The sequence below is a fragment of the Pan paniscus genome, chromosome 1 (assembly GCF_029289425.2).
Source record: "Pan paniscus chromosome 1, NHGRI_mPanPan1-v2.0_pri, whole genome shotgun sequence".
Taxonomy (NCBI): Eukaryota; Metazoa; Chordata; class Mammalia; order Primates; family Hominidae; genus Pan; species Pan paniscus.
The window spans coordinates 106,316,286-106,341,979 of record NC_073249.2 but is presented as its reverse complement, the minus strand read 5'-3'; the positions used below and the strand labels follow the sequence as shown (position 1 = coordinate 106,341,979).

Below are 25,694 nucleotides of genomic sequence, written 5' to 3'. Positions count from 1 at the left end.
ACTAATTATTATGAATTGATACAGTTTAGGATATGGCAAAATCACTAATTAATAAAGGAAACCAAACTGTGGTAACCAGAATGAGGCTCATGGGCATTTGTAATAATTCTCTTGCATTAAGCTGTCAAATTTAATGTCAAAAGAAGACTGAAAAGTGCAGAAGATAGAAATAGATGTATTTAATAGCATCATTTTTAATTTAAAAGAAAACAAAAGAAGAAAGTGATTTACAAGACATGCAAATTTACCAAGTCTTTTTAAGGAAAGACCAAGAAAAGCCCTGAAAGCCTTAATGTTGCTCGGGTTTCACGTAGGAGCACAGACCGGAAGGAGCCAAACCTGAAGAGGGAAGAGAAAAAGCCTAGGACTATGTGAAAAAAAAAAAATCAGTGCAGTTAGCAAAGATGTCACTGGGAACATATGATTTACAAGCAGATGGTGGAAGATAATACAGTCAGAGAATCATAAGCTGGAAGGGTACTGTAGGAGGTTATGTCTACACTTATCCCTCAAAAGCAGTGGGGTGGGGTGGGGTGGGGTAGGGCAGGGGGTGGGGGGCTAGATGAGGCAAGTACTGCGTGGGTGTGGTACTGCCTTTATTTCTAGAATAGTGCACTCAAAAAACAGTGACTTTCAAATACCATGATATTTCAAAACATGCCATGGAAACCCAGGAAGTTTAACATTAATACAGGACAGAAATGGTCTCAGGTCCAACTCCCTGTCTCCAGGTAGGGTGATAGCAACTTGTTTTTGCCGAGTCACCAGAAAAGCCTAAGTTTTCATGCTGTGCATTCATTATAATATAAACTTATCTTGCTTTACAGAAATAAAAATATTGGTTGGTAATGTGTAATTAGCTAAGTAAGAGAAAAAGCTGGGATATTTTGAAAAGATTTAAAACATTTTTTATGGTATTTAAATTGTTTGCCTCGAACACACTTTTTTAATAGGTACATTTCTCTACAAAAACAACTATATGTTTTTTCTGATTAAATTTAAAATACATTCCATTCCAACGAAAGTCCTGCCTAAGTCACTTGTTTTCTAATACTATTTATGATAACTCTGCTATGTAACTAGCTTTTCATGGTTCTAGCATTCACCTCTGAATTAACTAGTAAAATATCTATCCTCTCCAAATATATATTCCTTTTTCTTCTGTCCCCTCCCTAATATACAACTTTTCAGCTACTAGTGGGCTACTTTACTTACCATGGTCAGGTATCAAGCCAGTTCCTGGCCTCAAAAGAAGAAGAACTTTATTTCCACCAGCCTGAATGAGCTCAATTGCTCGAGTATGTGTGATTCCTTGTGTAGGTTCCCCATTGATTTCAACAATCTGGTCACCAACCTAGACAGAGAACATTCACAGGAACAACATGAAACTATGCATCCTTTGTAAATTCTGCTTTTGTCAGCTCTTGAGCCATTCAACCTTGCTAAGTGATTCTTTCGTTTGTAAAATACCTAACGTGTACCCAGTACTGCCATGTGAGAGTTGATGAGAGGACAGATGACAACAAACAACAGGAAGCGGCAATGTTCAGGTTTACTCACAAAAATCCTACACAGGAAAGTTTTATGTGGCTACTAACTAAGATCTGGACATCTTGAAATCAAGAATCAAATTCTAGAATCAGATTTGGAATTTTCTAAATTTATAGAAATCAAATTTAGAATGTTAATCAAATTCTAGAATTTGGTTCTTGATTTGAAGATGCCCAGATCTTTAATAGCCATATAAAACTTTCCTGTGTAGGATTTTTTGTTTGTTTGTTTTGTTTTGCTTTTTGAGACGGAGTCTTGCTCTGTCACCCAGGCTGGAGTGCAGTGGCGAGACCTCGGCTCACTGCAAGCTCCGCCTCCTGGGTTCACGCCATTCTACTACCTCAGCCTCCCGAGTAGTTGGGACTACAGGCGCCCGCCACCACGCCCGGCTAATTTTTTGTATTTTTAGTAGAGACGGGGTTTCACCGTGTTAGCCAGGATGGTCTCGATCTCCTGACCTCGTGATCCGCCCGCCTCGGCCTCCTAAAGTGCTGGGATTACAGGCGTGAGCCACCGTGCCCGGCCCTGTGTAGGATTTTCATAAGTAAACCTGGGCACTTCCTGTGTAGGGTTTTTATGTGTGAGTAAACCTGGACATTGTCTCTTCCTGTTGCTGCCATCTGTCCTCTTATCAACTCTTGCAGGAGAGCACTGGGTACACGTTAGACATTTTACAAACAACAATCCAAATGATACTACAGAGCTATGTCCGAATGTGAAGGGTACTTTCAAACTTGAGCTGAATTTTAAATATATCTCCTAAAACCTGGGCAGAGGGCTCTTATCTTTGAAGTCTTTCCTGGCCTCCAGGGAGAACTGCTCATTCCTTTGAACTGCTGCTATGTCCTGTACATACATGAGGTATTTGAATAAATGACATCTTTATAGATTAAAATTCTTAAAAACTTAAGCTTGGAGAATAGATTAATGTGAACACTTATTTAAAACCAGTAACTGGCATAAACTTAGGATGTTAGTGTAAAACCATTTCTCGGCCAGGGATGGTGGCTCACACCTGTAATCCCAGCACTCTGGGAGGCTGAGGCTGGCGGATCACCTGAGGTCGGGAGTTCGAGACCAGCCTGACCAACATGGAGAAACCCTGTCTCTACTAAAAATACAAAATTGGCCAGGTGTGGTGGCGCATGCCTGTAATCCCAGCTACTTGGGAGGCTGAGGCAAGAGAATTACTTGAACCTGGGAGGTGGAGGTTGCAGTGAGCCAAGATTGCACCACTGCACTCCAGTCTGGGCAGCGAGCGAAACTCCATCTCAAAAAAAAAAAAAAATCATTTCTCAGGAAAATAAACATAAAACTAGTGATCAGAATAAGATATACCTTAGTACCATTGTGATTTACTAGAAATGTCTGCGTTATTTTAAAAGAAAAAGGGAAAATATGTAAAAGTCAAGTATAACTTTGGAACAGACCTAATTAAACATAATGATGGTACTGATTTTAAATCTATTTCAAGCAAACACATGTTGATGAATGCTGCATTGGATAAAGAAAATGTGGTACATACACACCATAGAATACTATGCAGCCATAAAAAGAGCGAAATCATGTCCCCTTACAGCAACATGGATGGAGCTGGAGGCCATCATTATCCTAAGCAAACTAACGCAGAAACAGAAAACCAAATACCTCATGTTCTCAATTGTAATTGGGAGCTAAACACTGAGTACACATGGACACAAAGATGAGAACAACAGACACGGGAATACAAGATGAGGGGAGGGAAGGAGAGGGTCAAGGGCTAAAAAACTGCCTATTGGGTACTATGCCCACTACCTGGGAGATGGGAACTCATTCATATTCTAAGCCTCAGAATCATGCAATATACCTGTGTAACAAACCTGTACATGTGCCCCACTGAACTTATTAAAAAAAATTGAAAAAATATATTTCAAGGTGACATGTAAAATGAAGGATACTGGCTTCAAAACAGAAAAATTAAACAACGGCATATTACTGAAATTCCAAAAAGCAAATACTCAAATATTTGTAAGAGCTTACTAAAACAATCCAGAAGTTCCTTTGAGTTGAAGCTAGCTGCAAGGTGACTAAAGAATAGAAATAATAATAAGCCAATCCAGAAGTAACAAAACAGAAGGACTCAATATTTAACAAAGGTCAGTGGGCCAACTCTTTCTACAGATACAGCATGGCACAGGCGGTCAGGAGGCTGTGGTTCACATCTTGTGCTCCACCTCTTTCTAGTGTTGTGGTCTCATTTTTTTCATCTGTTAAATGAGGATAATATTAGTACCTACTTCGTGGGATTCTGGGAGGACTTAAGATAAAACATGATTATATACCAAGTGCAAATATTAGTTTTCAAGCTATTTTAAAGTGTATCATTATGAAGATTTAACTGTAGACTGCACTCCATTCTATACAATGCAAAAAAATTCAAGTCAACTATGAAATAGACTAAAGGTCTTATTGCATACTTATTTTAAACAAGGGAGGCTTACTCTTGAACAAATGGAGAATATCAGAAACAAGATTGATGGATTTAATATGTAAGATGAAAACACCTTAATAAAACCAAAGGAAGACAGCAGGATGGAGAATAATTTAGAAACCCCTTACTATCCAGAATATATAAGTGAAACAAAAGCCAATACTTAGATTTCCCTTGATAAATGATGGAAGAAGAATCATTTTCATGAGGCAATGTAGGTAAGAAATTAGCACTAGATATATAATCTTGCTGATAAAGAAAATTAAAGTAGATAGTATTTGGACACTGCTTTGGGCATATCTTGTAAAACATGTTTGAGGTTATAATTTATTTCAATCACATTCTTTAGCTTAAGCTCTCCAACCCACAACACTTTTTATTCTTTTACTGCAATAAACTGCAAAAAACAACAACAACAACAACAAAAACTTGTAATTGAACAGACTTGCCACCAGGTGTCATTTCTGTTTAACTTTAAAACTGAATGAGGGGAAGGAGGGGGAGCCATTGCTTTAAGATTTATGGTAGACAGGCCCTCAGAGTGGGAGAAATTCTGCAGAGACCTACATACACAAAACTACAGATGAAAAAGACTCTTCTGAGAGGGAAATTCAGAGGAGTAAATTCACCCAGTAAACATCCTTTTAACATTTTAAGTCACTTTAAAAATGTGATAAAAAATAATTTGGAGAAAACATCTTTTGATAAATAGAACAAAGATTCAAGTTCAGTTTTGTATTATTGAAAAATAATTATGGGGATAGAGAAGAGAGAGGAAAGAAAAGAGAAAGGAAAAAAAATAGGAGAACCAAAAGAAAAGAAGTAGGAAGAATAGGGAAAAAGAATGTTCCCTTTTTTAAACAAATCACTATTTTTTTATAGGCAGTCTTGTCATTTTAAAAACAACATCCACTACAAATGTATTAAAATGACAAAATATTTCTACCACATGGCTTATATTATCTCACAACCTGTTAAGAAACTGTCTGCCTATCAATGAAATCCAATCCAAACTGGACTCAAGCCAAGACCTGACATAGCGGAAAGCACATGAACCGATCTTCGAGGACGACGGACTAGGGTCATACCTGGGTCACACTGTGGCCTGCACAGGCTGAGTGATCTCTGCAAGTGACTAAGTCTCCTTGAGCCTCAGTTTTAAATCTGTAAGTGGGGATAATGTCACCTATCTCAGAGTTTTTGAGACTAATATAAGTAAAAACGCATGTTGTGTAGGAAAATACATGTTGCCTCAAAGACAGCAAACACTTAATATTTTCTAAATCTGATTATGTTCTACGTTAAATATTTAAGTTTGACACTATTCCCTAATATGAACCTTTTCCATTCAGCTATTTCTCAGTTCCTTATCCCAGAACACTTTTTTTCTCCCTCCTCTCTAAATCTTAACCAGACCGAAAGGAAGAACCTCTCAATGATTCTCAATACCCTTCCATCTATGTTACAAATTAACATTTCTTGTTTTCTTAATGACTCTAAGATTGTTGCTAATTACTTCATATATCCCCAGTCCTGTTCACCCAGTAATAAGTGCTGGGAACTGATCTTAAAAATAAAAACACACACACACAATAATTCTCTCAGTATCTAGAATTATTATCCATACATTTTACTCTTTCAACAAATATCTATGGAGCACCTGATATGAATATTCAAGGCACCGTATCAGGTGCTGGAGATATGGAATAATAGGTATAGGACACAAAGTACAGCTGTCAACCTAATAAAGGGAGAAGAGGAGAGGCAAGCGGGGGAGGCAGAGAGGGGCACTCAGGTGGCTCCATGGTGCGAGTGTCAGCTAGAGATAAACTCTTATCATTTGGACAGCGGCCACCAGAGAAAGTTGTCATCAATAACATTTTATTGAGCACTAGTTATATGCAAAGCCCTCATGAGCTGTATCAAGTCAAGATTTTGATAATTTAATAGCCCAAAAAGTGACTTCTCTGAAAAGCTGACATTTTCTTACAGGTTAGAGCACACTGGGGTCTAACAGTTAATTGCTCATTTGCTTTTGTTTTCAGAGTTTATTCTTGAAATAAAAGCTGATTTCATCATTAGATTCTAAAGTTTCTGCTCATTCATAAAGCATGTCATGTTGTCGTTTTTTAACTGAGGATGTTTTGCTGTGTTGCCCAGACTGGTCTTGAACTCCTGGGCTCAAGTAACCCTCCCACCTCAGCCTCCCAAGTAGCTGGGATTACAAGCATGTGCCACCCACCACTCCTGGCTGAGAATGACATGTTTAGAACTAGACTTTGTCTGCTTTAAGGCCTGTTTGCCTTTGGTTTACTGAGATTAGTGGATCTGAGGGTTATATTTGGAACCAACATTTAAAACAATTATATCCTAATTTATCATTTAATTGGATTTTTGTGACACTATTTACAATAGAAGCATTGAAACACAGATGTAAAGTAACTGAATAGGTTGTGTGTGTGTGAGAGAGAGAGACAGAGAGAGAGAGAGACGAGAGAGAGAGAAGAGAAGATAGGAGGGGAGGGGAGGGGAAAGGACCAAGAAAACCAGGAATAAATATGCCATCCTCTGTAAACAGTGTCTCAAGATGCTCTTATTAAGACTTTAAGAAGTTTACTTGGACCATGTATTTTACATATGGTTCTGCATTTTGAAGATGAGGAAACTCAGGAGAATGTCCTGTCTGATTTCCAAACCCATGTTCTTGTCACCATATGAAATTGTCTCTATAAGAAAGTAGATTCAGCAGTTCTTGACGAGCTGTACTAAGCATTTGGCCATCGGTCCCTCTTTGTCATAAACACTCTGCAGCTTTGGCTCTGTGGCTCTTCATGCTGCGCCTTCCCATTTTCTTTATTTTATCTAGTCCACTAATTACATGCCTTGCTCAGAGCTCTGCCCTTGGCTGAGTACTCTCTAAATATTCTTCCTTAGTGATCTTATCTACCACAAAGGTTTCAATAATCACTTCTCAGTAATGTCGCAATCTGGGCTTCTACCACTAGTAGTAGTAATTGCCTGCTAAACATTTACACCTGCTCTACTAGCTGTTCCCTTCACCTCAACATGACTCCAACTTACTACACCATCAGTCTTTGCCATATCCTTTCTCCCCTTGGCCTCCCTATGGTTTTCGTAGTACAGATGGGGCAAGGCTTCTGAGTCATCCTTTACTCTTCCTTTTCCTTCATCCCTCATTTAAAGGATACTTGTTGTTCATCTAGTCTGGTCCTTTATTCACTGAAATTTGAACTTATATGCATCTCTTATCTTCCATCCAAAGCGTTACCATTCAAGTTATACTCCCACCACTACCACTGTATGCATAAATTACAGCTACCTGGATTCCCTTCATCCATCCTGCACACCACTAACAGATTTTTATCAGCAGATTGCTCTGAGGGGAAATTCCTGGCTAAAAAGCCTCCCACGGCTTCCCACTGTCTAGGACCTTTATGCCTGTGACCCATCTGCTTTTATATTCTCATTTCCTCTATTCATCTACGTATTTTCTAAATAAAATCTAAGTAAACTCAACCATTTGAAGTTCCCTGTACATGACTTATACTTCCTTAGTTTTATGCCATTGCTCATTTATTCAGCCTGGAATGTTTTCTCTCCTTAATTTCTCCCTATTGAAATCCTACGCACCTGTCAATGCCACCTATTCTGTGAAATCTTCTCTATTCACCCCTTTGAACTTGTGCATGTGTCTGGTCATTTTGAGGGAGGATAATATCTTACTTGTTTTGAGTCACTCTCCCAACTCATTCAGTAGCATGCATAAAGCTTTGGGTAATGCAAACACTCAATATGTGTTTATGAAATGACTAATGGGAGTGAAATGAAAAATTCAAAACTGCAATCACCCAGAAGCACCTTTTCTAATAATTACTAGAATATACCATCTAATAATTACCAGGATCATTTGCCTTTCTAATTGAATTACTTAGTTTAAAATTAAAAAAAAAAAAGTTCCTTTTCTCTGATGCCTACTGGTGGCAGGGAAAGGAAATCCAAAATTCTTTTGAGTAGTAGGGGGAACGGTGTCTAGAAATTAAAATTTTTTAATGTATCACCTAACTGAATGCCAGTGAGTTAAGTTTTTTTTTTTTTTAAATTGAAGACAGCAAATGTCTTTTTTTTTTTTTTTTAAATGGAGTTTTGCTCTTGTTGCCCAGACTAGAGTGCAATGGTGTGATCTCGGCACACTGCGACCTCTGCCTCCCAGGTTCAAGCGATTCTCCTGCCTCAGCCTCCCAAGTAGCTGGGATTACAGGCATGCACCACCAGGCCCGGCTAATTTTTGTATTTTTAGTAGAGACGGGGTTTCTCCATGTTGGTCAGGCTGGTCTCGAACTCCCGACCTCAGGCGATCTGCCAGCCTCGGCCTCCCAAAGTGCTGAGATTACAGGCGTGAGCCATCGTGCCCAGCAGCAAATGTCTTCTATATAAGATTCCTCTTTAATTAACATCCAGAGAAGAAGGAAAAACTATCTTATGCAGATCTATAAACAATTTGGTCTGCAGTTCCCTATACGAAGTCACAGTGTTTCAGAGTTGAGAACATCTATGATGGAATACTACTGATGTGAATTCTAGGCCTTCAAACAATAAGAAATGTTGAGAGCCACACTTTTCAGCCTCTAGTTACCTCTCCCAGTAGCTAAGAGTGGGGAAAAAAAATCCTGGGCCTATTGCCTCCTGGAAAAAGTTAAAGATTCTATTTGATCCTCGCTTTCTCAAGACTCTTATTAAGATGAAAAGTGTATTTATTAATTCGTTTACCCTCAGATGTTGACTATGTGAATAAGAAATGAATTTTCTTATTGACCAAGGTCAAGAAGGCAAAAGTGGCATAACTGCAATATGGTTTAGCACACTGAAGAGAAGAAATGAAATCATCAGGGCGTTAGAAAAGCAAAATGACAAGCATTTGCCTTTTTTAGCTACCAGTGATGACAAATCCTGCTTTTTAGATTTAGGAGGTTCCTGCATTCCCTTTAAATCAATTATTAATATCTTTCGAAGTTTCTAGTCTAGAGCCTGAACCTAAGGTTACAGACAGAAACCAACTCACATGAATTCTGCCATCTTTGATGGCAGGACCATCTTCAGCAAGACGAAGGATGAACAGCCCCATGTTGTACTCCTTCCCCCCTCGGAGGCTGAATCCAAAGCCCCGGGGGCCTCTCTCCAGCTCTACTGGATAACAACCAAGGCTCTAGAGAGAAAGAAGTATAAGAAAAGCAAGTTCTCATGGACTGTTTACTTACATTTTGAAGAAAGATTACTTCTATAGCTGGAAGAAATGATTTATACTCTCAATGTGCATTTCTATATTGTAAAGAAGGAATGTAGGTTTTGGTTAAAGGGCTACTTAATTTTTATAAATGCAGCCTAAATTAATCTGAAGGTTACATGTCTTTTCTAGTTGGTCAATGTGCAATGGAACAATCAGAGAACAGAATTTTGGAAAGTGCTTCCTTTAAGTAGCGTTTGACTAATTTTCCTGGAAACAAACAAGTAACAAACAAAAAAACCTGAATTTGATTATCTAAAATACTATTTACTTCTAAGTACTTAACCAAGGGTTCAAAGCTCTCCTGCTGTAGGGGAAACTTTTCTTTCACTCCTAACATTCTCCTATGAATGCCAGCAGAATGCCAAACACATGGCAGGTCTTCGAGAATTATTAGTTTTGGAAACAAATTTATCTAAACTGATTTGCAATAAAAATTCACCAATGCCAGTGGTATGGCAACTCAAAATATCACTCCCCATCTGGGGAAATGTTTGTTTACCTGATTGTGCCGACTGCCTACAACTGAAATTACTGCGGTGTCAGGCTGTGCAAGGTGCTTGTGGTCTGACCAAGAATGTCTGTAAGAAGTGGAGACATCTTTTCCAATTTCACCTTCTAGGGCACTTCTACAAGAGAGAGAAATCAAGTCACTCTCTGAACTGAGAAAATGAAAAACAGTCTAAAGGCAGATTAATTTCTTTTCTTTTAAAAGCTCGACCTTGCCATTTTCCCTCTGACAAACCACTACGAAGACAGACTATATCTAAAATCAGAGGGGTGCTAGGAGAAACCTGGTCATTAATTCCAACATACTTTGAAGTCTGTCAACATCCACAATTTTTTAAAGGACATCTCAGAGCAGTTTATATGAAAGAAAACTGCAATCAAATAACTACACCAGAGGGCAGTTAAGCTGACCCTGTCACAGTGAAAAATGGCTCTCCTGCAGCACCAATGCCCGTGAAGATGCTGGATTTCTGGAAATCTAGGCTAATATTTTCAATGAAAGAAGACAGAAATACACACAAAACCTGCTCTGCTCAGGTGGTCTGATAAGACAGCCATCCATATGGGTCTGCAGCTTCCCTATGAAAACTATGAGGACCAAGAGTAGCAGAGCCAGATGCTATGTCATTTCTTTCTAATCCTCGCATGTCAGGCAAGATTGGATAATTATGCTGTGCCTGGGATGGAGGCTGGAAGAGGGACGAAGGTACTGAATGGGTGGAGGTGATGGGGACGGTATTTGAGGAACAGGCAAGAGTTGTCATTTTGACCTCAACAGCTGGCATCTGCATTACTGTATGGGGGTGGATGATGGGGAGTGGGGTTATGAATAGCAGAGCAATAAGGAGAGAATAAGAAAAAAACAAAAACAAAAACCTGAAAATAGCCCCACCTGTCCCCAGGTATGTGGTTGGCCTGTGACTGTCCCATGGGCCTGTGCTGCAGGGCTGGGCTTTGCCTGGCTGAGTTTGTTCCTGATGGTGGACCATGATGCTCTGTTCAAATGAGAAAACAATAGAAATAAGAATTTGTACATAAAAATGTGAAGGCCAAGTGGATCTGTGAAGGTGAGACAATAACAGATGGCTATTGCTGTACTGACTTTAGTGGCTTTAGCATGAACAGCGCTATTGTCAGCTGTCTGGAACTGGCGCATTAACATCTTTTTCCCTGTGGCTTTTGATTAACGTTTATGTCTCAGGAGAACAGGAATCCTATTATGTCCCCATTTTCACCTGTGTTTTAGTCATCCATATAACATAAAATTCAGAAATGAACATAATATTTATCTAGAAGACAGAGCTCCAGGAACTATACTGTTGCCTATTCTATGGGCTTCCAGAGCACACACCTAATAATTGGTAACCCATTCTAGATAACAAAGCCGGGTCTCAGGAATGCTGGAACACGGAGGCCAGTCTGCAAACCACACTCACACCTTTGAACCTGCATCTTCAATATAGGAGCAGTTATTTTGCCTGCTACTGAGAACCAAAGACAAACTTATAGAATCCTGAGTGCTAACAAATATTTATAAATATTCTACTGCTTCCATTTTCTCAGAACACAAATATAGGTGAAAAACATTACATTTGTTTTGTATCATTCCCAACAGCTCTGGACTCCCTGCTGTTCCTCGAAGGTAGCTTTCATAGCTAAGCATAGTGACTGCCTGCACCTAGAACTAGATGGCAAGGAGGCGACAATTAAACAAGATGCCTAAGGCTGGCAGACTCATATTTTTGAAGTTGAAACTTTTGAACATTTTATTATGTTTAAATATAAAAGCATAGGATATTTAAAGTATCAGAGGGAGCACAGCTTAATGATTAAGACCATGAACTCTGAGCAAGATGGACAGAGTTTAAGCCTGACCGCATCATTTACTAGCTGTGTGTTCTTGAGAAAATCTGTTACGTTCTCTGTGCTTTGAATTGTCTTGCCTATAAAAGGGGAAATACAGTTATCTCACTGGGTTATAGTATCAAAGGAGCTTATAAATATACATGCTTAGAATAGTGCCTGGCATATAATAGTCACAATATAACAGTTTCTATTATAACTATCATCATTTTCATCATCATCATCATCATCATCAAAATGATATCTCTCACTTGGGGTTGCATTTCTCTTTAAACATATATGCTGAAATCTTTACCTTGCTTTATAAAAATGTTAAATGTAGAGGATACTTTAAGTTAGAAAAACATGTGGAAGCTGATATAACCTGAATCTTAGAATACAATAGTGAAAATCTCATGTTAAAGATAAGAGATAATTAAGAAGCAGTTTCCATTGAGAAAGCTGAAACTTCAAGCTTTACTACAATACATGCATCACTATTTTATTGCTTGGGTTAAGTTGTTACTTTCAAAAGTGCTGTGAGACTAAAAACACAGATAAATCGCTTATTTTTATTGAAAAGTTTCCTGTATCTAGAAGCTAGAGAGTACTCTAAAAACACAGGCCAGAGAGTAGAAAGTGGCAGGAGGAAGAAATGGTATATGGCCAAGCCAGGTGGCCCCTGAGGATTTCTACGCCCTCTGGCTGCTGGGCTTGGGTGTGAACATGGATTTAACAATGTGTACTAGACCTGGAGATGCAGAACCAACCTCTGGACCAGAACTTACCCAGAGGGTTGTGTTTCCTCTTTAAGGTCAAGTATTCCAGAAAGGGAGGGTGGGAGTAGAGTGGGCTATGAACTTTTTTTTTTTTTTTTTTGGAGACCTGGAAATTTGTTGCTCTTTTATATTGCTATAATGAATTTTATTTTTCCTGAGTAACTTTAACAAGCTGCTTATACTGACCTCCTAACTGCTCTCTTTGCCACCTTAGACTCCAGTTTTAACACATAAGTTGAAACATGCCACTGCCTTGTGTAAAAAACCTATGGTGGGCTGGGTGCGGTGGCTCATGCCTGTAATCCCAGCACTTCAGGAAGCCAAGGCAGGCGGATCACCTGAGGTCAGGAGTTCAAGACCAGCCTGGCCAACATGGTGAAACCTCGTCTCTACTAAAAATACAAAAATTAGTTGGGTGTGGTGGCTTGTGCCTGTAGTCCCAGCTACTTGGGAGGCTGAGGCAGGAGAATCGTTTGAACCCAGGAGGTGGAGGTTGCAATGAGCCAAGATCATGCCACTACACTCCAGCCTGGGCGACAGAGCAAGACTCTATCTCAAACAAACAAACAAAAACAACCTATGGTGACGTTTTCTTGCTCATAAGATACTTGTTACCTGGGCACTCCTGGCTTTCCATTTCACCTCATGTTCAAATTGTCACCTCCTCTGTGAAATCCTACCTGGCCCCTTAAGCACACTGTGATCACAATGTTCTCACAGCATTTCCCACATGGTGTCAGAGCTGGCAGAACACCTGTCTCTCCTACTAGACTCTGAACTCCTTGATTGCAAGAATCACATCTCAGTTATCTCGATATTCCTGTACTCACTAGAAATTTCCAGAAGTTCTTCCACATTTGCTTCCTGGGTATGTCAATTTCAAGTTACCTGTCTCTAAACTTTACTGCCCAGTATAGAGTTGGATTCTCTTCGGTCACTGTAAATTCATGGTTACTATTAAGGAGATGGAAAATGATGGGGAAAATTCCATTTGCCAATGAGATGACTGGGAGATACTTGTACCTTTGCATGTGGTCAAGAGAGATAATTTATCGGCGTTACTAGCTTGGCTATTGTAATGAGTGTATAACATCAGAGCAGGACAATAGAAGTAATCTGATCAATTTCAAGTTTTCCTCTACCTTCCATTCCAGATGAGACATTTCAGTTCCAGGCAAAATGTACCACAAATTGGTGCTTACTTTTAAAGTTACATGTTTTTTGTTGTCTTCATCAAATTTAAGTAAAACTTCCTATCACTGGGGTTCTTTTCATTTTTAGTCCTTCAACCCGTGCTACATGGCTTCTCCATTTTTTTTCTGTTATAAGCTATTTTACTTCACAAAGTCAAATATTTATTCCATAATGTCAAACAGGCCTATCTTCTCTCTGAATTTTATTTGAAAATTCTTAAAATAGTAAAGCAATGGGTTAAGTATATCTCTCCTTTGATGAGAATTACATTTTTGCTGGGCTTTCTGTCTGTAAGTATAGGTATGCCTTATTTTAGTACACTTCATTTTATTGCATTTTTTATAAATTGAAGGTTTATGGCAACCCTGCATTGGGCGAGTCTATTAGTGCCATTTTTCCAACAGCATGTACTCACTTTCATGTCTCTGTGTCACATTTTGGTAATTCTTCCAATATTTCTAACTTTTTCATTATTATTATATCTGTTATGGTGACCTGTGGTCAGTGATCTTTGATATTTATATTCTTGTACCCACTGGAAATTCCCAGGTCTTCCACCTTTGCTTACTGGGTATGTCAATTTCAAGTTACTTGTCTCTAATTGTTTTTGGGTGCCACAAATCACACCCATATAAAATGGCAAACATAATCGATAAATATGTGTGTGCTGACTGCTCCATCAACTAGCCTTTCCTCATCTTTCTCCCTCTCCTCAGGCCCCTCTATTCCCTGAGATGCACAATATTGATCATGCCAATTAATAACCCTACAATGACCTCTATGTATTCAAGTGAAAGAAAGAGTTGCATATCTCTCACTTTACATCAAAAGCTAGACTTGATTAAGCTTAGTGAGGAAGGCTTGTTGAGACCTGAGACAGGCTGAAAGCTAGGCCTCTTGTACCAGTTAGCCAAGTTGTGAATGCAAAAGAAAAGTTCTTGAAGAAAATTGTAAATATTACTCCAGTGAACAAATGAGTGACAAGAAAATGAAACAGCCTTATTGCTGGATATGGAGAAAGTTTTAGTGGTCTGGATAGAAGATCAAACCAGCCACAGTATTTCCATAAGCCAAAGCCTAATCCAGAGCAAGGCCCTAACTTTCTTCCATTCTGAGAGCTGAGGAAGCTGCAGAAGAAAAGTGTGAAGCTAGAAGAAGCTGGTTCATGAGGTTTAAGGAAAGAAGTCATCTCTATAATATAAAACTGCAAGGTGAAGCAGCAAGTGCTGATACAGAAGCTGCAGCAACTTTTCCAGAAGATTCAACTAATATCATTGGTGAAGATGGCTACACTAAACAACAGATTTTCAAGGTAGACAAAACAGCCTCTTATTAGAAGAAGATGCCATCTAGGACTTTCATAGCTAGAAAGGAGAAGTCAATGCCTGGCTTCAAAGCTTCAAAGGCAGCTGACTCTCTTGCTAGGGGCTAATGCAGCTGGTAAATTCATGTGCTCATTTACACTCCAAAAATCTTAGGGCCCTTAAGAATTATGCTAAATCTACTCTGCCTATGCTCTAAAAATGGAACGATAAAGCCTGGATGACAGCACATCTGTTTACAGCATGATTTACTGAATAATTTAATCCCACTGTTGAGACCTACTGCTCAGAAAAAAAGATTCCTTTCAAAATATTACTGCTTACTGACAAAGCACCTAACCACTCATGAGCTCTGCTGGAGAAATACAAGGAGATAAATGTTGTTTTCATGAGTTCCAATACAACATCCATTCTGTAGCCCATGGATCAAGGAGTAATTTTGACTTTCAAGTCTTAGTATTTTAAGAAATATATTTGGTAAGTCTATAGCTGCCACAGATAGTGATTTTTCTATGGGTCTAGGCAAAGCAAACTGAAAACCTGGAAAGGTTTCTAGACGACATTAAGAACATTCGTGATTCATGGGGAAGAGGTAAAAAATATCAACATTAACGGGAATTTGGAATAATTTGATTCTAGTTCCCATGGATGACTTTGAGAGGTTCAAGACTTCAGTGGAGGAAGTAACTGCAGATGTGGTAGAAACAGCAAGGAACAGAATTAGAAGTAGAGCCTGAAGTTGGGACTGAATTGCTGTAATCTCATGACAAAACTTGAACAGGTGAGGATTTGCTTCCTACGGATGAGCAAAGAAGTGGCTTCTTGAGATGGAATCTACTCCTGGTGAAGATGCCGTGAACACTGTTGAAATGACCACAAAGGATTTAGAATAGTACATAACCTTAGTTGATAAAGTAGTGGCAAAGTTTGAGAGGACAAAGTCCAATTTTGAAAGAAGTTTTACTGTGGGTAAAATGCTATCAAACAGCATCACATGCTACAGAGAGATCTTTAGTGAAAGAAAGAGTCAATGTGGCAGACTTTATTGTCTTATTTTAAGAAATTGCTACAGCCACCTCAACCTTCAGGAACTACCACCCAAATCAGTCAGCAACCATCAACATCGAGGCAAGACCCTCCATCAGCATAAAGATTAAGACTTACTAAAGGCCCAGATGATCATTAGCATTTCTTAGCAATAAAGTATACTTTCATTAAGGTATATATATTGTTTTTTAAGACATACTGCTATTGCACACTTAAGAGACTACAGTATAGTGTAAATATAACTTCTATATGCACTAGAAAACCAAAAAGTTCATGTGATTCACTTTATTGCAATATTCACTACCTAATGGCAGTGGCCTATAACTGAACCTGCAGTATCTCCAAGGTATGCCTATAATAATACACTTAAAAGAAAGTGTATTTTCAAAAGATAAAAACAAAATCCACAGTTAAACTACAGCAATAAACATTATAATCTAAGAGACTCACCTTACCAAGAGTAAATAAGAACCCTATGAGAGAACATACTAGAACTCTAAAACTCTATTAAAGGACATAAAAGATGAGCTGAATAATGGGAAATACAGTCCATGGTCTTTGGTGAGATGACTTAATATGTAAAGATATTCTCCACCCCCAAAATATATATACATACACACATATATATTTATATATGCGTATACACAATATATCCCCAAAAAACTGCACTTTGATTTTTTTTGGAGGAGCTTAATAATTTGTTCTAAAATTTTATATAGAAAAGTTCCATGAATATGTAGTCAATTTTGAGAAACAGGGAGACAGATAGGTTTTCCCTAATAAGCAGATATATTAGGATGTATCACAAACTTACAGATAAAAAAATAAAAAATACACACACACACATATCATCAGCCCAAGAACAAATAAACTAATAGAACAGAATAGAGGACTTGGAGACTCATGTTTAAAGGGGAAGTTGATATATAGGAGAGATGGCATCACAAATAAATAAGGCAAAGAAGTGCTGTCTAATAGCTGGTGTTGGGAAATCTGGCTCGTCTTAAGAATAAAAAATAAAACTACATCCCTCCTAAAACTACATACAAAGGTAGGCTCCAGATGGATTAAAGACCTAAGTACAAAAATCAAAATTACAAATCTGGTATTAGATCATATAAAAGAAAAATCTCTGTGATGTGGGGAAAAAATGACTTATCTTAAATAAAACCTCAAGAGTTTAAGCTGTAGGTAAAAAGTGACAAATTTGATTACATCTAAATTAAGAATTTCTGTATAATAAAGGGTACCATGGTCAAAGAACATACAGATGGCAGAAAAAGATAGATATTTATAGTCTCTAAAACAAAACTGTACTACTGAAGTCCATATAATTCATGAGTATCCAATAAATATCAACAACACAGAAATCCCACAAGAAAAAAACTCAAGCATATGAAGAGATGCTGAAATTCATGGGCAATCAGAGAAATGCAAATTAAATAATAAGGCAACACCTTCATGCTTTAGGCTAGCAAATTCAAAAGCTGATAATACAAAGTACTGGTGGGGAAGTAAAGTATCAGAATCCTCAATGTTTTGCTGGTGGGAGTAGATGGATGCAACAATCTGACAATATTAAATCAAATACATGTATACCCTCTGATCAAGTAATTTCACTCCCAGAAATTCTCATACTGTTTTTTTATTTTTTAAGAGATAAGGTCTTGCTATGTTATCTAGGCTGGCCTAAACTTCTGGGCTGAAGTGATCCTCCTGTGTAGCTGGGACTACAAGCATGTGCCACCAACGCCTGGCTTCTCACACTGTTTTGTAACATAGATATGTGAAGATGTGTATTATAGAATTGTTTGTAATACTGTAGTGTTGTAGGCAATGTGACTGTCTATAGGGAAGTGGACAGGTTATTTGTGGTAAATACTCATGGAAAACGGTCAAGCAGTTAAAAGCAATCAATTATGTTCACCCAGCAATGCAGATAAATCTTAAAAGCATATGATGCTATGATACCAAAGCACAAGCACCGCCCCTGCAAATAGAGGAATTAGATTTCTTCAGCATTAAAACTTTGTGCATCAAAGGATAGTATCAAGAAAGTAAAAAGACAAATGGAGAATGGGAGAAAAATACTTGCAAACCATGTATCTGATAAAGGTCTAGTATTCAGAAAACAATTCAACAATAAAAAAGACAAATAACTGAGTTATAAATGGCAAAGGATTTAAATAGACATTTCTCTATGTAAAGAAGATTTACGAATAGTCAATAAGCACATGAAAAAGATGTTCAACATCATTACTCATCAGCAAAATGCCAATCAAAACCACAATGAAATACCATTTCATACCCACTAGAATGGCTAGAAAACAAACCCCTGAAACAGAAAATAAATGTTGGCAAGGATATGGGGAAATGGAAGCCTCATACATTGCTGGTGGGAATATAAAAGGGTACAGCTGCTGTGGAAAACAGTTTTGAAGTTCTTCAAAAAGCTAAACATAGTTACCATGCGACCCAACAATTCCACTCCTAGGTATACGACCAAGAAAAATGAAATCATAAAACAACACAAAAACCTATAAAACAGCGTTTGTAGTGGCATTATTCACAGTAGTAGAAACAACTGAAATGTCTATCAAATGATTAATAGGTAAGAAAAATATATGTATGCATAATGAAATATTGTTCATTAGTCATAAAAAGGAATGCAGTACTGATGCATGCTACAACTAGGACGTACCTTGAAAACATTTTGCCAGATGAAAGAAGCCAGACACAAAAGGCCACATATTGTATGATTCTATTTATATGAAATACCCAGCAAATCCACAGAGACAGAAAGTGGATAAGTGGTTGCCTAGGGATGGGGGTTTCGAGAGAATGGGAAGTGATTTCTAATGGGTATGAAGTTTCTTTCTGGAGCAATAAAATGTGGAACTAGTGGTAATGATTGCAAAACCCTGTGAATATACTAAAAACCACTGAAATGCATATATATGTGTGTGTATATATATATGTGTGTATATGTGTGTGTGTGTATATATATATATATTTATTTATTTCTGTTTTTGAGATGGAGTTTCGCTCTTGTTGCCCAGGCTGGAGTGCAATGGCGCAATCTCAGCTCACAGCAACCTCTGCCTCCCGGGTTCAAGTGATTCTCCTGCCTCAGCCTCCCGAGTAGCTGGGATTACAGGCACGCGCCATCACGCCTGGCTAATTTTGTATTTTTAGTAGAGGTGGGGTTTCTCCATGTTGGTCAGGTTGGTCTTGAACTCCCGACCTCAGTTGATCTGCCTGCCTTGGCCTCCCAAAGTGCTGGGATTACAGGCATGAGCCACGGCGCCAGGCCGAATTGTATATTTTAGAATGATTAATTTTATAGTATATGAATTCTATCCCAATTAAAAAGAAAAAAAAGACAACAGCTAAATGTCACGAGGAATACTGGATTGGATCTTAGAACAGTAAAATGGCATTAAAAGAAAACAACAACAACATGGTTCTGAGAAAAATCCAGTGTAAAATCTATAACATTTACGTGACTCAAAAATAAATGCCAACACACAACAAAAAATGTATTTTAAAAGATGTACGAATAAAATGCAGTACATAAAACATACTAGAATGCTTGCCAATGGGAGCAGTGAGAGAAATGAGAATGGAAAATGGAGACAAATGGGAATAAACAGATAAATCAATTGAAAACAAAACAAAACAAAAGTATTGCAACACTGCCAGAATCAATTCCAACAGGAGTGCTTGGTAGCCTTTGGTAAGTCATGTTCACTCTTAAAATTAACAAGGCCTGACAAAAAATTTGAAATTAATTTTGAAAAATTATATAATTTAAGTTTTTTTTTACAGTAAGCAGGAACTACCAGATATAGTAAATTTATGTTCCATATTTAAAAACAAGATACCATGGCAGAGGAAGAGGCGATAGTGTTGTGGGGAATGCCATATGATAGAGAACAGTCTCAAGTCCTGGCTACAGTTTGGAAGTCTTTTATGAAATATGACACTTGCCTTACCATATCCTTGGCAACATAGGCACAAATATTAAACAGCATCTAGCAAAGGGGGAAAAAAGGATGGAGGGACCAAGAGTTGTTCATTTTCTAGGTAACTGTCTTTTACCTGTCAATGGGGAATGGCTGATGGAGAGAAGGGGAGAAGTATCAGATGGGAAGCTCTGCTGCCCTAAGGTATTCATCTGAATGTGTGGTTTCTGAAAATAGCTTTAGAGTTATAAACATTCATTTGACTCGTTAATGCAGTTGATAGATTTTATACTGAATTTTATGAGAACCTGGAAGGCTTACAAACTCCATGAATGAGATCTTTATGGACAGAAGGAAGATTTTCTGTTTTTTCCTAAGAAAAATAAGAGATTCTGAATGTTTTCATAGTTTAAAAAAAACCTAGAGCATAATAAAAAAGTGTGTGAAATGTGATTTAACATATAAAATGTGACTGTATTTTAAGAGGCTGTGGCTGCATATGAAATATACTTTAAGTATATATCTTCTAGAGGAGCTTCCCTCCACCCTTCTCTTTTCTCTGAACACGAACTGACGTTACACAGGAAATCTTAAGTGTCTGTCCACAAGTGTTTGGGCCAGAATGTGAAAGGGAACTTTTATTCTAAGAAAAATTATGAACAATCTTGGATAATCTCTTAGAGAAAATACCATCAACATTAAACAGTAATTTTGGGGGAAAAGTTACTGGAGAAAGAAGCAGTTTTTTTTCCTAACAATCTATCCCAAGGCTACCCAAAGTGTGGTTCATAGACGAGATACATAGATATTGAGAGTAAGCATTTAGAACATTTTTTAACCACAGGCAATTCATCTAACTGCTCCGTGACTCAGTTTCCTCATCTACAAGAATTGGAAAACCATAGTGCCTGCCTAGGATTATTGTATTAGTTAATATATGTCAAGCATTTAGGACAGTGCCTGTCACATAGTACACACTTATTAAATACTATTATTATTTCCTTGGGAAGTGAGATTTAAACAGAGACCTGAATGAGGGAGCCAGTCATGTAGGTAAAATAATGATATTAGATGAGCACCCTAGGGTATTTATGCAGTTTATGTATATTTTCACCTTTAACCCCTGATGATGATCCTGAAATAGATATTACTACTCCAGTTCTACAGTTAAAAAAGTGAAGATTAGAAATATTATGTAGCTTTTTTGTCATGTAACTAGCTAATAGGTATCTGTGGCCTTTGTCAAAAGCCTTACTTCTTTTATTGGGTTTAAATAGCCTCTGCTTAGGTAATGGGACAGAAGGCCTCAGAACTAACATCTCCTAACTTTTACTTTGTTCACTCATTCGTTTACTCATTCCTTCATTCAAAAAATATTTGCTGGCCAGGCATGGTGACTCACGCCTGTAATACTAGCACTGTGGGAGGCTGAGGCAGGAAGATCGCTTGAGCCCAGGAGTTCGAGACCAGACTATGCAACACAGTGAGACCCCCATCTCAAAAAAAAAAAAAAAATTAAAAATTATGTAGTCCTAGCTACTCAGGACGCTGAGGTCAGAGGATCACTTGAGCCCAGGAGGTTGAGACTGCAGCGAGCCAGGACTGTGCCACTGCACTCCAGCCTGGGCAACAGAGTGAGACCCTGTCTCAAAAAAAAAAAATGCTGAGCATCTAGTATCATAGTCAACCAATATGTTTTTTGTTTACAAAGAGCAGACCATTTAAATAGGGATATAGTTATGTAAGAATGATGTCCAGTGAAGTGCAGAGATAGGAGGTGCTATGGGAGTTGGGGTTGGGGGGGAAGGCCATGTACATAGAGGCCAGTGAGGCCCAGCTTAGAGAGGGTGTGGAGAGAATACTGAGAAGCACATTTAAAAGGCTGAGAGCAAAATCACAGAACACTTTCTGGGCAGAGAGTGGGGAAGCAGTGGAGCTTCTACAAGGGATTATTTTAGAAAAGAATCAGCAGAGTCTGAGAAGAGTATAGGAACAGAATGGAGAAGGGAAAGAACAAAGGCAGGGATGTTACAGCATCTTGGAATCCTGCCCAGAATTCGACAGGGCCTAAGGGAGCAGTGAAGTCAATTCATGTCCATGCAGAAATAACCCCTATAGCATCTTGAACAGATTTATGTAATACCTTAGAAATAAATGATGAGAGTGGTGTGGTAGGAACAGAAACAAAAGGTAGAACCAGGAAGTATAAAAGACTTGGAAACCAACTAGATTAGAGGGTCATGGGAGAAAATGGAACATGAATACACATTATAGTATGAGGAATTTTAACATCAAAGACTGATCCTTCATAATTCTGTTTTTGGCTTCTCCTTGTTAGTTTTGCAAAATCAGGAAAAATGAGAGCATTACATAGTGGTTATGCTGTAATTCACAAAGAATATGGACTGGCTAAAGATGGTTCCTAATTAGAAATTCTTAATGATCAAAAGGCAGCTTTACAGCAAGGCAAGACATTAAACATGTTTGGGAGACTCCAGGGCTGCCAGTATGTGTTTTATGCCCCACTTACTAGCCATTCCCACACACTCCTTTACCCTGTTTACAAAGCGGCTGCCCAGAACAAAGCCCTGTCCCCAAGGAAAGGCACACTGTGGCATGGGCCTGACATAAAAGACTTGATATCAACAGTGACTTTCTTTGAACTGTTTAAAGGATTTTCTCTCACTTAAGCGAAGACTTAAGACATTATTTTAAGAAAATAAGATCTGAAAAGTACTACCAGTCTCTTTCACTTCTGGGTGCTTGCTTCTCTAGCACAGAAATAAACGGTCCACACTCACTAGCTGGATTATTTTTCTTGAGCTGCTGACAACTTTATAATAAGTTGTCTTTTAAGTCCATTAAATTGAAAAGGGGAAGAATAAGACTCCAGCGTGCATACACAGTTATATCCCCGCAGTGATTCTGGCAGTGCTGGAGGAGGCCACTGCCTCACACAGGCTTTGTGCCTCTCAGATCAGCTTGGGGCAGGCGCGTCTACTGGCTCCTTACCTTCTTCAGCAATGACCGTTAGTGTGACGGTGACACCAGCATCTTTGATCAGCTGAACAATGTTATCATGAGACAGTTCAACAATGGACTGCCCATTCACTGCAGAGATATGATCTCCAACTTTCAGTTTTCCACAGCGGTCAGCCGGACTTCCTTCTATGACTCGGCCAATTTTATGAGGAATAACTATGGGGAAAAAAAACCCAGGTTTTTCAATTATTTAAGATTTCTGCTAGTGTTAGATTTATAATCAACGTCATTTAAAATTCAACATAACATCCAAGAAAATTATTTAAAAACATAACAGAAAAGTACCACACGTCATCATCGCATCCAAACGGAACTATTTTCATACTTCTCACTTTTGCCCACATGCATAAATACTCTTTACACAGTTGTAATCATAGCATATAAACCTCTTTGCTATTTTCTACCTACCAGAAACCTTTTTCTAATTTTTACATTCTCATCGTAATTGTTCTGTTTAAGAGCTACTAATCTCACTGATACCACCTGACTGATCAGATGTCTCATTGTTTATTGTTGGCCATTTAAGCTGCAACAAGTTTTTAGCTATTTTAAAAACTGCTACGATAAGATTATCTTTGCTTCTGTTAAAGGGGCACTTGCTCCCATAAGGAACCTTGTAAATAAATGCAGGTCAAACTCAGGTTTAGCACTCGGTAGTTATTGGTCAGAAATTCAGGTACAGTGAAATGACTGACAATTAAAATGAATCATACTTAATTCCACATGTAAATTAATTCCTCTTATTTATGTCTTTGGCTCTTTTTAAAATTTGAAAATCTGAGTGGAATTGGAACATTAAATGTTAACTGTTAAGACTACTTGACTCATGGATCAAATTCTAAACCAAATACACAAAGCTGAGTCTAATACAATTGCAAAGATGCTCTGTGTAGCTCTACTGTATCTCTAGCTTATAATGCTAAGAGCCTTCCTGGACTAACTATTAAGATACTCTGCTATTATTATAGCTTGAAATGAGTTCTCAGATATTCAGGAAACCTTGTCAAACAAAATATTTTCCACCGTGCAACAGGCAGCATTTGTATTAGGAAACAAATGTTCCTTCTATGTTCTCTGAGAATTTCCTAGCCTAGGTCAGTAAACTTTAAACTTATCAGGTATGTGGGCTCCTGCTGACTACTGACTGATTTGAATAGGGATAATTCATATTTTTGAATGGCACTGTGAATGATGTTTAATTTCCATAGTAAAACCTGCTCCTTACTAGTATTTCTGAATCATATCTAGGAGTATGTAAGGGACATTTAAATAGACCTTCATTTGGAGTAGAAATGTTATTCTTGATGATGATTTATTTCCCTACAGACAGTGCCCTGGCTCTTCTAGGAATACACAGTGGCAGATTTTATCTTAAAATAGAGTAAGTCAATGTTGGAAGGAAGTGCCTTTTAGCTCTGAATTATGTCAAGCACTTATTATTCTATTTTCCTTACAAACAACGTAATTAGAGAAATGCCAGTGCAGAAAGGGCCATGTCATATCAGGCATTATGAGTTGATTCACTAATTCTACAACAGGTGGCACACCAGAAACATACGGCAGGTCATACGGTGGCCCTGTGGTGACCTTCTAAATCAATATCTCAGTTATTCTCCTTACAAAAGATTTACTCAAACATAGTGTTCTTTCTAGATACTCTGAGAAGAAAATCATTCAGTTCCTTGGCTCACTAAAAGGAGTTTGTTCAGACTTGGGAAAGCATTAAATAGAATTAATCTCTGAAATCTTAGTGGTCCCCTTTCTCAGTCTGTGAGCAATGTGGTAAAAAGAACTGGTGCATGGTGGTATACAACTTCCTAAAGGGCTGGTTGTCTGGGTAAGGGAAGGTAAAAGCAGATTGTTACTGTCTTAGTATTTATAGCAGTGTCACCAGAACAGTTAAAAATAGCAAACAGACCAGTAGAAAGGTAGCTTCTGAACAATTTCTAAACGGACTGGGAAACTGTTCAAGGTAACCCCTTAGAGTTCACATAGCTAGGGAAAAGCCTTCAGTCCTGCCTTGTTTTTGTTGATACACAAAGTCTACAGGCATTTGCCATAAAGCCAACTTATCCATCTTCATTCATCTTTGGCCTAAATCTGTCTCATAGCCTGGCTTGTCTAGATCCTGAGATCACTTTAGTGCTCTTAAAACATTTCTTTTCAGGAAAACAAAGAACAGTAACTGGAAATGTTCCCTTTTCAAAGAAATCCTTTGCAACCAGAACTGAAAACTACATGATAAGAAGGAATAACACTAAAAGCTCTGAAGTACTAGTAAAGCAAAAACTAGCCGAGTCTTCTTAATCTTAAATAGAGGCCTTTTCTAAGTACTCCATTCATTCAGCACTTAGACAAATTGTGAGGATGCTAGACCTGGATCCCTGATCTTTGAAAAAGTCAACAGTAGAGAAACTCAGAATTCCATAACTGGTACCACAGATGCTACTAGGAACTCTTCTTGAGACATACGTCATCAGAAAATACCTGAGATGAGGTCCATAAAGAATGATCTGGCCGGGCACGGTGGCTCATGCCTGTAATCCCAGCACTTTGGGAGGCCAAGGTGGGTGGATTGCCTGAGGTCGGGAGTTTGAGACCAGCCTGGCCAACATGGCAAAACCCCGTCTCTGCTAAAAATACAAAAAAAATTAGCCAGGTGTGTTGGCA

At 38.2% G+C, this 25,694-nt stretch overlaps 1 protein-coding gene across 2 annotated transcripts in view; it reads right to left on the bottom strand.

The window, feature by feature from the left end:
• MAGI3 (membrane associated guanylate kinase, WW and PDZ domain containing 3) overlaps positions 1-25,694 on the bottom strand; it is a 285,866-nt gene that overhangs the window by 3,361 nt on the left and 256,811 nt on the right. The window contains exons 16-21 of one of the 2 annotated variants that reach the window (XM_055114117.2): positions 22,995-23,180; positions 10,726-10,828; positions 9,826-9,952; positions 9,102-9,245; positions 1,216-1,354; positions 249-339 (exon numbers count right to left, since the gene is read on the bottom strand). In XM_055114117.2, coding sequence (XP_054970092.1) covers positions 290-339; positions 1,216-1,354; positions 9,102-9,245; positions 9,826-9,952; positions 10,726-10,828; positions 22,995-23,180 — 749 coding nt within the window. In that variant the 3' untranslated portion in view covers positions 249-289. The remainder of the gene's footprint in view (positions 1-248; positions 340-1,215; positions 1,355-9,101; positions 9,246-9,825; positions 9,953-10,725; positions 10,829-22,994; positions 23,181-25,694) is intronic. The other variant, XM_055114114.3, reaches the window with a different exon arrangement.